We start from the raw sequence: 15322 nt of genomic DNA on the forward strand, positions 1-15322 counted from the left end.
CCTTGGTAATTGGTGCTTCAAGTGGGAACGTATTCAATTTAGCTAACGATGTCCTTCTGTAAAAGTCACTTCCAACGCTTTTAACGTCGGTTGACCCTCTTCTGATTGAGTGGACACTGCCTCGTGATTGTGCTAACGCATCATAAGCGTATGATGTATCAAGAACCAAAACAAAATGTGTAGGTGTCCTAAACAAAATTCCATTTTTTAAGTGTTTGTAAAAATACAGACTTACCTTCCGGCACAAGAAATGGGCACGGCTCTACAAGATGTCGCTATTGGTTCCATCGATTTTTTTCTTAAAGTTAAAGCGCCATTCCATTCTCTTCCTCTTAGAACAGAAGAACCCATTGCGGTTACTTGGAGAGTGTCATTGGCTAATTGCTCTTGAAGCGTTTTACCTAATATCTCGTCGGGACGTACGTTTAAATATTTTTCACAAGCTCTATTTGCATACTGGTGGTAAACATAATTAGTTACATTGAGTAATAAGATCTGCATAGTTACCTGACATCTGTAACTATCATCTGTAACAATTACAACATCTCTACATTTATCTAATGCGGCGTAAACAGCTTGACAAGTTGCATGCTGAGCCATTGGTTGCATATCACTGTGTTTTATCTGGATCAGCTCATTGACTGCGTATATGAAGTTTGTATTCTCTGCAAGACACTAATTAACGTGTGTTAATATTTTCATTGGTATTAAACTCGGGAGAACTAATTAATGGTGGAAACGGTTAAATGTTAAGCAAGTGAATGAACAAAGGGAGAAAAATCATTTTCATTAAAATACTGAAGGCTTGTTATAAACTATATTTGAAACTTTGGAACAAGTTATTTTATTTATGCTCTGGGGGTGTATGAACAACATTATGTATATTAGTTTAAATTGCAAATTAATTGGTATTTTGAAATTTAATGCATGGAGCAAAAATTGCCAATTACGTATTTATAGTCTTTGGTTTTACACGTGAGGTTGGTAAAATGTAAAATAAAAAAGTAAATTTATATTGAAACAAAACTTTACAACAACTAAATATGTAATATAATTTTGATATTCTTTCTGTTACATCATAGAGAGATCATCTAAAACATCTGTGTGCAACGTCACATTGGAATTTGTAAGATTTTTCTGTGATTACAATTTTTTAGGAACTGAGAAAACAAATTGATAAGTGTAATAAAAAATTGAAACAATTACACTAGTAAATGTGTATTTGCATATCTAAATTGAATACTTTTATTCCGAAATTTTTGGTGCTCCATATCACGGGAACTGTGACAGTTTGAAAGATGCGGTTTGCGACAAGGTTTTCTCGCGTTTTTGTTGCTAAGAATTCAGTCTTACTTATTCCAAATTCAAAAGTAGTTTTTTTTTAATTTGTTTGGCCCAATCGATGGAAAAATTGAATTTTTGGTTTTCTGACCGCTCCTCGTTAACTACTTGATTTGCCCAGTTCATAGACCTCGATCTGCTCTTTCAATCGATATATTTATGTATAACCCAAAGACCATAATTTCAACATAAAACGAAATATGTATTTACCCTATTAAATCCAGATTCAAGTAGTGCCATAATTGCAACGTCATCTTTTTCGAACATGCTAAAAATATCGCAAAAGTTTATATTTACGTACAACAAAAGGCAATTGTATAAAAGTTTGAATAGAAGCATTGTGTAGTTCGACTCTCACCTTTTTTTTGTGATAGCTACTAAAGCCGAATGCTGACTTCCTTTTGTATTTCTGATTGATCTGCAAAAAAATAAAAATTACATTTAAAAACTAAATATATTCAAACATCATGGCGAGGCAACTCGTAGAAAGTTTTAATTGATTTATTATAAGTAGGTATCAATTACTTTTGAATGAAATATTGAAGGATTAGAGACTTTTGTGTGATAACAATTTTAGCTGCTAAAAGCTTTGATAAGTGGATAAAAACTTCAAGTAAATCATTTTATAATTCTCAATTTGAATAAGGAGGCTTCAAAATATTGATAATGAAAAACAGTTACTGGAAAATGATAAAATCAGTAGTAGAATTCTAGTTCGGATCGAATATAGTTTGGTGGAAATTTGAATGTTTTTATTGGAGACAAAAACAAACTCCCATCAGCTTTTGTTGGAATATCAGGTTTTTCTAATTAAACCGACCGGCGATGTATTTTGCTTATGATCTGAATATGGAGAGCAGAACAATCATTGTTAAACTATTTTTACTCATTGTAATGAAGTTAGTTTGTTAATGACATAAGAAGATAGACCTTGCTGCTTGCTGGCACATAAATCGGATGGGGTTGGCTGTTTTGAATACGAACAATGCTGGAACGCGACAATTCGAACTTACCCATTTAATATATTCAGTGAGGGCGCGTAACATGCAAATATCAGGAAAATTGTGAAAAGCTATTCATGGCATTCAGCGTTCACGAATTCAAATCATAATTTCTCTGGAACGGAGACAATGGTTAATAATACATTTTATTTTTCAAAGAGCCTATTTTATTAAACATTCTCATCGAGACGGAAGGATTTATTGATGAAAATATTGTAGTGTAAACCTGTGAAATTTAAAATCTAATTTCCGGTAAATAAAAAGCATGAGCGGTTAACAACTAGCTGAATAAACTGGGCGAGGTTTGTGAGTTATTTTCCCAGACGCGTTTTATTTTTCTTGCAATCGAGCTGAGTGAACTTATGTATTGTCAGATTGTACGTTAACCCTTTTACTCAACAACCCACGACGTTTCAATTCATTCCAGTTTATAGTGGAAAGCTGATGATACTTTTCCTCTTCAATAAAATCGGATCAAGTCTGTCCGAGACATTTCTATTTTGTGAAGCAAGAGACGTAAACTATAGAAAAAGTAGGTCTGTTACAACGGATTTATCATTGTTACATATATCCGTACAATAAAATTTCAGTTTTATTTTACCATTGCAGGGTAAACACAGTATAATAACAAAAACGTTATATGTAAATTTTGTGTGCTTTTTTAACTGCATCGTTTCTAGTTAAAACGTACATCGCTTTAGCGTATGTTAAATTTTAACCCACTCGTGGTCATGACCCTGCTCTGCCACTTCTTGTATTATGGGCAATTAGCTCTAATTTATTAATCACGAATCCTTTTACATCGCTTATAAATCATAATTATCTCAACTAAAGTCACCTGTAATTAGGTAATTCACGTTTTGTTACACAGATTTGGAAGCGTCGTAATTCAGTAATGACACGCTGATGAAATTTGTGTGAAAATTGCTTTTCCACGAAGCGAAAGAATTTTATAAAGCTGGAACCCCCAACTTGCGATATATCAAATTTTCATCCATTGATGAGATGGGCTCATTGGGGATAATAAAGATGAAAAATGGATTAATAAATCAATATCTATTCCGAGGTCTTTAGTGTTTTGATAATTGTTTATTCGCATGAATGAGTCATGATTGAAGATATTTCTCTTGCATGTAGGTAGCTGAAATCATAAAAGCTTTAGATTGATTTGAGATTGAAGTTATCAGCTTATAGGTAGTAACAGCTTACATTGTGCGAAACTAAATTGAACTTTCACTATCTTGTCGGATTAAAAGTAAAATAGACGTGGCTGTTAACAAGGAATTTACTCACAATTGAATTAAATTAATTCTGAATTTATAAACTTCGGGTAATCAAACTAATGCGATTACTAATGAATTAACTGTAGTACGAGTGTATCGTTGTGTTCTGCAGATGTGAAAGGGATCATTCATGGACGAAATTAATAATATTCCAGTTTTTGCACACTTGGGTGGTACGAATTAACTATAATAACTTTCGTAATATTGATTGAGCAGGCAGGATTTTTTATTCACTTGAGTCTGACGTAAGATGAAGAAATATGAAACGAAATAAAATTAAAATGGGAAACCTGTAAAAATCTTGCTAAATTAATCGTTAAATGGAGGCAAAATGATTAACAATTTACAATATACAGGGTCCCCCAACACTAGTGTCATCCCCCTATTAATTACAAAACTATAAAAATGTTAGAAGTATTTCTTTGTACTTACATTTAGATTACATGTAAAATGACGTAGCGCTTTAAATTGACGTGATCAGTTTTACTCAATGTTAACCATGTGTGATATCCCATACCCTAAAAATAGGTTTTTCAAAAACCTAAATTGAGAAAACGGTATCTGCTATGATCTTTTTTTACCCAAAGCATAATAATAATGATATTGAAATGTGAATGAAAAAATATGGTTCCGAGATATTTAATAATTCTTGAAAATCTTTTTAGCTTCTAATAAGATTTATAGCTAATTGCCAATGAAATTTGATGATTGTGTTGAAAATAATTGAAGGAATCGGGGTGTAGGTCCATCTTTGCAGAAAGTTGTATAAATTACCTACCTACGTTTTGTGGCGTGACGCTCAATTTTAAGCAATTTTTTTTCCTTCGTCTATCTGTGGGCAATTAGCAACTATGTACCTACACATACAGGGTGATTTTTAAAAACGGCAGGCGTTGTAGAATTTTTATTTATGAACCGACTTCAAAAATTAAAAAAACAAATTAAATGGTTTTTAATTTACTATAAACTGATCATTTTAAAAATTTTCTAAATGTCTTAGTATCTTCTGGGCGGTACTCAACTTTCTTACTTTAAATTAGCACCCATATTTTTTTTTATAATTTGAAAGATATTAATTTTCTTAAAAATATTTTTTTTGTAAAAGTAGAACATATTACACATTTCTAAATCAAGAAAATTAATATCTTCCAAATTATCAAAAAAAAAATATGGGTGCCAATTTAAAATAAGAAAGTTGGGCCCAAAAGATACTAAGACATTTAGAAAAATTTTAAAAACATCAGTTTATAGTAAATTAAAAATCATTTATCGTTGACCTCTTATTAATGTCGATATTAATGAATCAGTTTGTCTGAAAAGGGATGCGTTAATGGGTGTCATTAACGCTCTCTTTTTCATTATGCAGCTCTTTTTGTAATTTTGACATTTTGACATATGCAACCAGAAATACACACAGAAATAAAACTAAAACTACGGCATTATCTTCAACTATGTTTCTATTTCTGAATATTTACTTTTACTCGGTAATAAACTTGAACATGCATCGTTTGCGCTTTGGACCACTGCAGCCGGTAGGGTATTATCACAATTTTCCAGGTCCATAATTACGACTTCAGCAACAACTTTTTCAAAATGGTGACACTTGTTGATAAAATTCGCATGTCATTTTTTTCAATCGTAACTATGTTTTTTTATCATAATGATTTTTCCGTGAAACTCTTGCCCATTTTGTCACCCAAATAAAGGTATTGTGTGGTCAACGATAAAACGTTGTAATAAACTCGTTTGTTAATGGGCGATTAATGATCTCCACTATTAAAGACACTCACTCGCTTCGCTCGTTCGTACTTTAAACAGTGTCGATCATTAATCGCCTTCATTAACAAACTAGTTTATTAAATAACTATTAATTTGTTTTTTAAATTTTTGAAATCGGTTTATAAATAAAAATTTTACAACGCCTGCCGTTTTTTAAAAATCATCCTGTATATCTATTCATTCTCTGAAGTAAATTTTTATGTCTTTCAAATTATATATTTTATGGTGGCGGACAGAAATGTTGGCGAATCCTGTTCATTATGGCAATATCTATTGCATTGAACTAGTCAGATTAATACCCAAATTATTTTAGACTGATAAGATTGTGACTTTGATCTGTATGTGTACTCATATCTGTAAATAATCATTTTAAGCAGTTCCGAAAATCCGATAAAAACTCAATCTGAAAATCTTGTTGTTAAGTCTCTATCCTGTTTACGTCTGTTTCCTGTTTGTCATTTTTTCAAGTAAACTTTTAAATCTACTCATTGAAGAATTTAATGAACGTGAAGTTTTCCCAAAAACTGATAAAATCTGGCCGATAATCCTCATTTCTTTTCGTTCTTAGAATTATTTTCGAAAAGCTGTCTCTTGTAAATCATCTAAACCTTATTTTTCCTGCGGAATGTCAAACACGCAGTACTGCAAAGAAGAACTGTCAGATTTGTTAAATTGTCACCAATGGTGGTAGGATTAGTTGAAAGAATAGTATATTGTATAACAAGTGTTGAAAATGGAAGATTTCACACGAGTTTTGCAGAATTGAGCCACGAGCCGTAGGCGAGTGGCTTAAGCAAACGAGTGTGAAATCGAATTTTCAACACGTGTTGTACACGATATTTTCCGACGACCACAAAAATCGCAGAGTTAATATTTATTTTTTTAATTAAAGTTTATATCGTGTGATTCATTAAATTTCCATTCTAGGTAGGCCGTGTATTTTGGACGTGCGTTGACGTTGACAACTGCGAATGGAAATTTAATGAATCACACAATATTTTACGCTCTTCCACTTGCTAATAACGGTGCAAAAACACGTCAAGTTATCTCTGGTCAAGTTAAAAGTTAAAATGTCATTCGACAGAGCACCTAGCCGCGGACAAAATAATTATGCCGTTGCGCCGAAAGTTAGATACCGATAATGCCCGATCTGCGTCAACCTCTGTGCAATATAAAAACACACAGTTGTCGGCCAATCAGAGATCTCAAATTTTTCATTGCACACGGGTATGCGCTTCGTTCGTTTTCGGACTGAAATTGTGTGCAATTTTAAATTTTCACTACGAGAAAAGTGTATGAAATGTGGCATATTTTATAGTGGTCGTCGGAAAACTTGTTTTTGTTATTTTTACTGCAAATTAGCAGACATTTCCTTATAACTTATAACTTTATGTTTTTTTATCATAATATTTTCCAATTAGTAAAAAACTGGACAGTTGCTTGTGGCGCCATCTATTAAACACAATTGACTGGATTTAAGTACAGTTATATTTAACTTATGCAAAATACGCATCAGCCTCGCAAAAGTATGTCGCATCTAAAATATATCTCAGAAGAGTATCGAGATAAAAACCTTCTTCACAGCTCTGAAGCTGAAAATTTTTAAAGTTTTTTTATTAATTGGTTCGTTATTATTTGATTTTTCAATGTTGTTTTGCATATTTTGTTGCTACGTATTTGTTAAATTAATAATTAAAAACTAGCCAAAACTTTTATTTTAATAAAATACAGGATGTCCCAGAACTCGCGCCCCAGAGAGAAAGGGCTTATGGAGGCAACCATTCTGAACCAAAATTTTGAAACTATAATTTTTTAACTTAAAAAATAACCGAGATAAGACAAAAAACGGTAGCCAATCCTGAAGCTGAACAGAATTTGAAAATTCGTAACTATGGACTCATAATATCATCCATTGGTCAGATGAACATTAGACTCTCGTTGCCTAGGAAATTGGGATGGCCTTTTACTCCACTTCTCGAATAAGCTTTCGGGATTGGTTGTTAACTTTTTATCACTTCTTGAATACTATTAAACTTAGTCAATTTTTGTTTTGAAATTTACCATCTGTATTGCTGTCGGCACCCTCCCTTGCTCTATGGGGCGCGAGTTCTGGGACACCTGTATGAGTACCGACCTAACAATTTCAAGCATTACCTGTAAGCATTTCTATTTGCAAATTATATTGTGAAATATTTGATATCCACTTTATATTAAAAGATACATAAAAATAATTTTGAAAAATAAAATGAAGTTAACTATTAGCATTTTTAAACTAAGCCACAATCGTTTAGAAGAATAGCAGACAACTCCATTTACGCCATTTATGATATCTCTCTATTGTTCAATTTTTAAAATTGTTGTCTATAATTAAAGCTTTTCTTTTGGTATTTATATTTTTTTAAAAATGTGTTTACTACTTTCTGCATTTAACTGTAGCAGTCAAATATGTTAAAAAATTTATAATTTTTGCCGCTCTCTTAAAATTTTGGAGTTGGTCGGTTCTTGTTCTTAGGTATAGATATATATTTTTTAAAAAGTACTCCTCTCTAATATTCGGTGCTCTTCCCCTAACTTAAATTCTATAAATGCCTGGACATTGTCTGATACGGCAATCAACTGAGATTTTAATGGAGAATTTCCCACTAAAAGAAAGTGCGAGCGTTCTGAGACATCTGTATTTAGACAAAACAAAAATAAACAAAGATTCCTTCTCCATTTTTCAGATTTTCGACATTCCCTAAATTTTATGATTTTTTTCCTGTTACTTGAAAAACTGTATTGTGTAAAAACTTCAATTCTCAATCTTTATCCTAACAAAAATTAATTTTAGGGCCTTATGATCACTGTTAAAAAAACGTATACCCAAAAACCTTGAATTCGATTTTTAAACTGTACGTTTTAGTAGATCGACTAAAGAGTTGATTTTCAGAATTTTATATTGCAAAACAAACACATTTGATTTCTATCCGTTTTTTTAAAATCTTCCAGTTGAGCTTTTCATGTGTACATTTCTTGATTGAGTTTTCCAATGTTTACTGTTTATAAACCGTACAGAGGATTTTCTCAGTTTTCATGAATTCATATTTTCCACAGTTACTACAAAAAATCAATTGTGTTTTCATGTCCAACAATAAGACAAAAATTTGCAAACTCGTCTTTTCTTTCATTCTGTTAACTTTTCACACGAAGCGCGATGATGTTTTTCGCTGGAGCTTAATCAAATTTATTGTTAATTTGTACAATTGTATTCAAATTGTTTTTCTTACTCTCTTTACTCTTTAAAATTCTGGTGAAATGCTACATCATGATTTGACTGACGAGTGAGCGTTGTAGCAACGATATAATTGAGAAATTGAAGTCGACCACAAATATTTTTTAGTTAGTTTGTTTTGGCATAGGTATTTAACAATGTACATTGTTAAACGATTTACAAGATGCTTTATTTATCACGAGCCGAAATGAGAATTATAATTTCATATTGTTAAAGTAAATTTAAAATTTAACCACATTGGGTATTTGAATGATCGGCTATATTGGATATGAAGCTCGTTATTAACCATGTATATTTAAATATGTATATATGTATATTTATTTTAAAAATTTAATACGAAATGTACAAAATACTAATAAAACAAATAGATTGTGCTCAAAAGATTTTAAGTAATTACACTGCAAAACGTGATGTCCAATTATATTTTCGTAGTCAGTGAATGGCAGAAAGACCGGGTGTCCAATGCTCACTTGTTGCTGTATCGATTGTTTCAAAGCACGATTCACCCTTATCCGGTGAAATTACCAGCCGGATCTTCATCGAAAACGTCGCTCTCTTCATATAAATATTTCAGAGCCTCGTTGTATACATGCAACAAGCTTAATGCTTCAGGCGCTACTGTTGAAATTGATTATTTTATTAATTCCAGAGTACCACAAGTTGCCAGAGGCTACATTAAAATTTTAACTTTTCAGGGGAATATAAGTTTGTCTTATTTTTTTCAACTTCACATCATAATGTTGGATACAAAAGACTAAATAAACATCGGTGAACTTTGAAAAAGAAGATTTTCCAGATATTTCTGACAGACAGTTTAAGCTTGGTGGAAATTCTATTTTGCGCAATATTTCTCAAGCATAAAAAATCGAGGATTTTGTCAGGAGGGTGGGAAAATAAGTTATAGACCTGCTGCATTTTGTTTTATAATCCTTGGCCAAGATAAAAAATGAAAAAGTTCTTTGTTGCAAAAATAATAAATAATAGTGGTATGTATTACTATTAGCAAATTCAGTAATTTGTAGGTAAAATAAAAAATAAAACAATCCGACGGTAATGTGCTTAAACTTTACCCACAAACTAGATAACTCTCTTAAGCTATTTAGGCAGAAGTTAGCTATTTATAGATCAACAGAGAATACATACAAGTAGCGCACAATTTTCTCTACGTTTGGTATCCACATGCTCGGCTACCTTAAATTCCTTTGTATACCTTATCTATTATGTAATGAACTGTGTTGCTAAATTCTCAGAAGAATTTTAGTCTATTTCAAAGAAGAAACTCCCATGATTTGATCTAGCAAGCGAATAAGTAATGAGCACTATCACTTGTTAATTAGTTTAATAACTCATAATTTCGACATAATAACAAGATTAATAATATAAATTATAGACTGTCGTTTGTAATGTAATTAAGTAATATATCTCTAAAATTTGCAGTCACTTTACAACATAATTAGAAAAAGAACTGCTAGACATTCCTGCAATTCTGCGCTAAATTTTATGCAGATTGTGACATGCTTCATGAACTTGTAAATTGCGTTTAATTTACTCAGATGCACATACTGCTGTCTTACCAGCGTTAGTAAACACAGAACCAAGCAAAGATGTTTATTTGAGATCTCAAAATTATGCTCCCTTTGCAAATGATGTTAACAGATCGATCGTTAAGTTGATTATAGACAGTTAATTAAGTAGGAGGTTGAGTTTACATTTAGTACATCGCAGTTAAGTGTGGTTTATAAAATCGTGTTTTCCTTCAGGTTTTGTGCAATTTTTCTTGGAGTTTATGGCTCCAAATTTATTTAAGAAATGCTTCTTTTGTATGTAACAAACATAGAAATGAAGCAATGTGCGATGGTACGATAAATTTATTTGAAAAAAAAAGCTTTATTTGCAAGAAAAACAAAACTGTTCAAGTTAAAATTAGTTAGTTGTCCTGTGTATACCTGTTTTTTATAATTTATGTTGTGCTTGCATCTCAGCAAATAATCGCTCGACAAGAAACCACAAGGGAGAGGTTTTTTTTGTAAAGTAATCTTCTTTCTTTCCAGGCTAAATCGGGAACTCTATTTAAAACGTGAATACATATTTGAATTAACAGGTATTTCTGTCAGGTACTGAATTTCATCCTTATATTATTCCACGTCTCTCGGCCCTCTTGTCTTTTCTCACTTTCTCCAATCAATTTTTCCTGCTATGTCTTTTTCTCCTTCCTACACCTTCGTTCAACATTTTTTTGATGCACAATTTGGATAAGCTGTTTTATCTCTTTGTGCTCGAACTTTGTCGGTGATTTCACGTTTTTTATTATACATACATCTTCTATAATCCTCGGCTTGATCTTCATCAGTTGTTTTGATTCATTGCCCTCGAAATATTTTTCGCAATGAGACTTTTTTATCTTGCTTTGTCTTTTTACCCAGTTTGCAATCAATTAAAGCAATAGTTGTTAGTTTCACCGTTCTTTTAACGAATAGTTTTTTTAGAATATTTGTTATAGTATCACTATTCTGTTTCTTTTAAAAAACGTCAAGGGTGGATAAAATATTTTGACTTTTATTTAACTTAGATATACCTAAGTTAAATAAAAGTCAAAGTATTTTATCCACCCTTGACGTTTTTTTTTGACGTTTACAGTCAATTGACTGTATTTAATATTAAATACAGTCAATTGATTGTACTTTCTAGGGCTGTATCCCTCCTCGGTTTCTTCAGTAATCTAATTAAGCAATAATTTAAGCTTTTAAGCTTCTTCCACATCTGAAGGCAATTAAAATTCTTTTTTCCACATTGAACTAGACAATAAAGAATTATTTTTTTAACTTACTAAATTAAATTTTTCTTTAAAATACGCTATTGTATACAAATTATGTATTGTGTGTATGTAAACAATCAACGAAAAAGGATCTTTTAAATAAATAACTATTTTTTAGCAAAATATAATTCATGGAAACTGATAAATCAGTAGTACTACACTAGGTAAAAGTGTAGTAAAATTTAGAGTATTATCAAAATTACAATTTATTCCCAAACACCAATTTTTGTCAAAAAATGCTGACGCGCGTTTCGATAGCAATGCTATCATCATCAGAGCGATGATTAAACTCATCGTTTAATTTTGTCAAAAAATGCTGGCGCGCGTCAGCATTTTTTGACAAAATTTGGTGTTTGGGAATAAATTGTAATTTTGATAATTTGTCAACACCAAGAATTGATCTAATAAATTTTCTTTGGAGGATTTAGTGAGAGGTTCTTTTTTTGCTATTTTTCGTTATTTGAGAGAGGTAAATTCTTTACAATGCGAGATTTGTAAAAACCTTTTAGGCCGATAAACCATCAAAGACCAAACTAAAAATTTTTTGACGACGTCAGTTCCAATTTTCGAATCGTCTAATAGAAGCACCACCAATAAAATAAATTTTTATTTTGACTTTTAAGGTGAAAAAAATCATCTTAAATAACGAAACAACTATTGTAAATAATACTTTGGTGTATAATATCTGTTGTAGTAAATGTTGATTTCCTTTTAAATGCCTCTGAGTGGCATGTATAATCTAACTTTTTTGCCGCATTGCTGCAGATTTTCGGCACTAATAGCGCAAAAGTAAGGTTAACCGCTGTAATTGCTTAGGTACAAGTAGTGCTGCCATTTTCTATCAACAAAATTTGACTTTATTGTTCAAAGCGTCAATTTCTTCTTATCTCAAAAAGATTTAAATGTCATGACAATTTTATTGTAACAACATTGGTGATAAAATGAGGGCCTCCAAACTCCAATCAATTACGTCAGGAAGATCTGTAGATCATATCAAAGTATAAAATTTTATATTCCATCTCGAATTAATATTGACTTTACATTTACAAACGTAAAATAAATTGTGGCCACTATTAGATGCTGCCATCGTCATTGATCAATTTTAGATTAACTATTGACTTTATCTTCTCAGTTTCGATTAAAATACATAAAAAAACTAAAATTTACCACAATTTCACATAATCTGAGTTTCTACAGTCAGTACACGCATTATTTGCAAAAAATAAGACCTCCTATTGTGTCAAAAAGAAATCTCCACATTTATAATATAAACAGCATTCAAATCAGATGCTGAGAAAGCTTTTATAATAAAATCCTGGTGCTAAAATTATGTTGGTATATGCCCTCAGTCATAAATTATCGATCACTAGGTATAAGCTTTGAAATACTTTATTTTATGTATGACATAAAACCCACATCAACGAAAAATGACATAACAAATAAGTTTCCTCCAACCTTCATTGTTTTAAGAGTAAAAAGGGCAACGTCGAAGTATCTACATTATAAACACGATCCGAAAGCCCAAATAGGCTAATGAAGTTATTCTAAACGAAGAGGACTAATGGAACGGTTAAATCAATGAACCTTGCCGTCAGATTTCCTCAACCACATTCATTTTAGACGACACCTAGCTATTCTAATTGAATTGTTAAACTCATTTACATTCAAACTTGTGCTTCTTATACAACTGGAGTGACGTTTGCTTTTTGTATTTTTAGGGAAGTTGATCTCTCTTAGTTTTACTGCCAGTCTAACATAATTAAGGTCGATTCAAACTCATTTCTGTGTGCGAATTATACCTACACTTGTCGGTTGTGTAGCAACGAGATAATTGTATGGGAAGGGCTAACTTTGTCAGCCCCATTTTATTTTGTTTTACAAAAAGACTACTTTTTTCAGTGTACGGCTAATTAATACAGATAGGTTCGCGTGCGAATCATCAAATTTCGGATGCCTGCAAATAGGTGTCATTTGTCTTAATAGGAAGGATGGAGGTAATAGTAGTGGAGGTTAATTAAAAATAATAACAGCTCTTCAGGTAACATTTTAGACTCCTAACAACAGCAGACTAATTGACATTATTGTCAGAGGATTTGACGGGAAGAAAAAAGGGAAAACATTTCCATTAAACTCAACACTATAAAATCAATAAAGGCAAAGTTCTGATTGCAAAGTTTTGAAATCAATTAGCCTTTTCATCGATCTTTTGATGCAGTTAGATTATAGTTATCTATGGCATCGAGCAACTTGAGAGAGCACTTCAATGATCCGGCAATTCAAATGACAATGCAATGGTGAGATCAAAAATTGCATCAGAATTCGAACATATTTTACAAAAAAATTATCTCCACGAGTGTTGGGTGACAAAACTCGCTACTAGCTTCAGCGTTATTGCCTGTCGATTTTAAACTCGTTTTATCTAAGTCTCCAAAATATGTAAATTATTTTCACTACAATTTAGATCGATTAGATTGTGATTTCCAAGTGTTCATTCAACGTCAAATTCGATAAAACGGTGATTCGTCGACCTAAATTTCAGACTAGGATCCGTTTCCTACTTTTTGTAACACACCAACAAAAATGTCCTCAGATTAAATGCCTTCACGAAGTAACACTTCGTACAATAAGGAGGAATATTATAAACTCAAACGTTTCCGACAGGAGATGTGTGTATACGCCACCGCCATCGTGAGAAGAGATTACATTCTGAGTTTGGCGCCGCGGGTGTTCTATTCGTGAATGTCGAAGACGCGGAAACTCGGTTGACAATTTATTGTCTCGTTCAATAAGAAAATGGATTTGTTTATTGTTGAGTTTCCAATGTCCTATTGTATGATGAAAGGATGTCAACTAGAAAAAGTCAAATACACTTCTAGAATTTGTGTTCTGTGTTGTGGGCACAAATAAACATCTATGAAATAAGCGGTGGTGTTGGCGAATTTCGTAATGTCTAGGTACCCTTGTGTCATAGCCACTTGGTGTAATCTAACGATTTGAAAAAAGTCGAGTTCTATCTACTATCGACTGGTTTATCGTGCAACTAAAAAGCTAAAATCTGTAATCTAAGAAGTGTAAAAAGTGAAAATCTAAAGAGTCCTGTAGATATAACGATTCTAAATAAGTTAAAGCTAAAATTGGCGCTAGAGAAAGAATAAAAAAAGTCTGAAATCGAAAATTACAAGTTTTACACTAAAAAATCCAAATGTTTTGAAACGTCATAGTCATAACTATAGACTAGAAAATTTTGAAAAATTTATAAATTCCACAACATATAGAGAGCGAAAAGAAGAAAAAATCCCAAGCATTTGAAACATGCCAACAGGTGTACAAAGTCCAATAATATCAAAAAGACACGCACAAAAAAATCTAAGACAGTAAAATATTAGGTGATTCTTGTAAGGTGGGAAAATCGTCTTAAATAACGAAACAACATGTGTAAATAATACTTTGGTGTATAGTCTTTGTTGTGCTAAAGGTTGCTTTGAATTTAAACGTCCCTGAGTGAACAGTGTAATCTGATTTTTTACCGCACTGCTGCAGCTTTTCCGAACCCACAGCGCTAAAATACGGTTGCCGTTGTCATGTGTGCAACACAATTTAAGAGGCCAAAAATAACATTTTCCGTCCTGTTAAATAATTTCAATAATTTTATTGTAAATGGATGTGTTATTTCTAATTTAGTTTCATTTTTAGACCGCGATAGAAGAGATTTTACAGTGGAACGAATATCATTTTTTTTCAGGCATGAATTCAAGTTCGTTGCTCAAGTAAAAGTTGCACTACCGGAAACTTTTATGCATTAAAACATTACTGTTGATATTGATAAGTTTTA

General features: G+C 31.9%; 1 protein-coding gene across 1 annotated transcript in view; it reads right to left on the minus strand.

Annotated features, from left to right (window-relative positions):
• The window catches only part of Pde8 (phosphodiesterase 8), a 57778-nt gene that overhangs the window by 2486 nt on the left and 39970 nt on the right, over positions 1 to 15322 (minus strand). The window contains exons 6-10 of the mRNA XM_088033962.1: positions 1700 to 1759; positions 1552 to 1609; positions 508 to 675; positions 236 to 456; positions 2 to 188 (exon numbers count right to left, since the gene is read on the minus strand). Of these exons, the coding sequence (XP_087890088.1) occupies positions 2 to 188; positions 236 to 456; positions 508 to 675; positions 1552 to 1609; positions 1700 to 1759 (694 nt within the window). The remainder of the gene's footprint in view (position 1; positions 189 to 235; positions 457 to 507; positions 676 to 1551; positions 1610 to 1699; positions 1760 to 15322) is intronic.

This window comes from Gnatocerus cornutus, chromosome 1 (genome assembly GCF_029298725.1).
Source record: "Gnatocerus cornutus isolate USDA-ARS CGAHR chromosome 1, icGnaCorn1.1, whole genome shotgun sequence".
NCBI lineage: Eukaryota > Metazoa > Arthropoda > Insecta > Coleoptera > Tenebrionidae > Gnatocerus > Gnatocerus cornutus.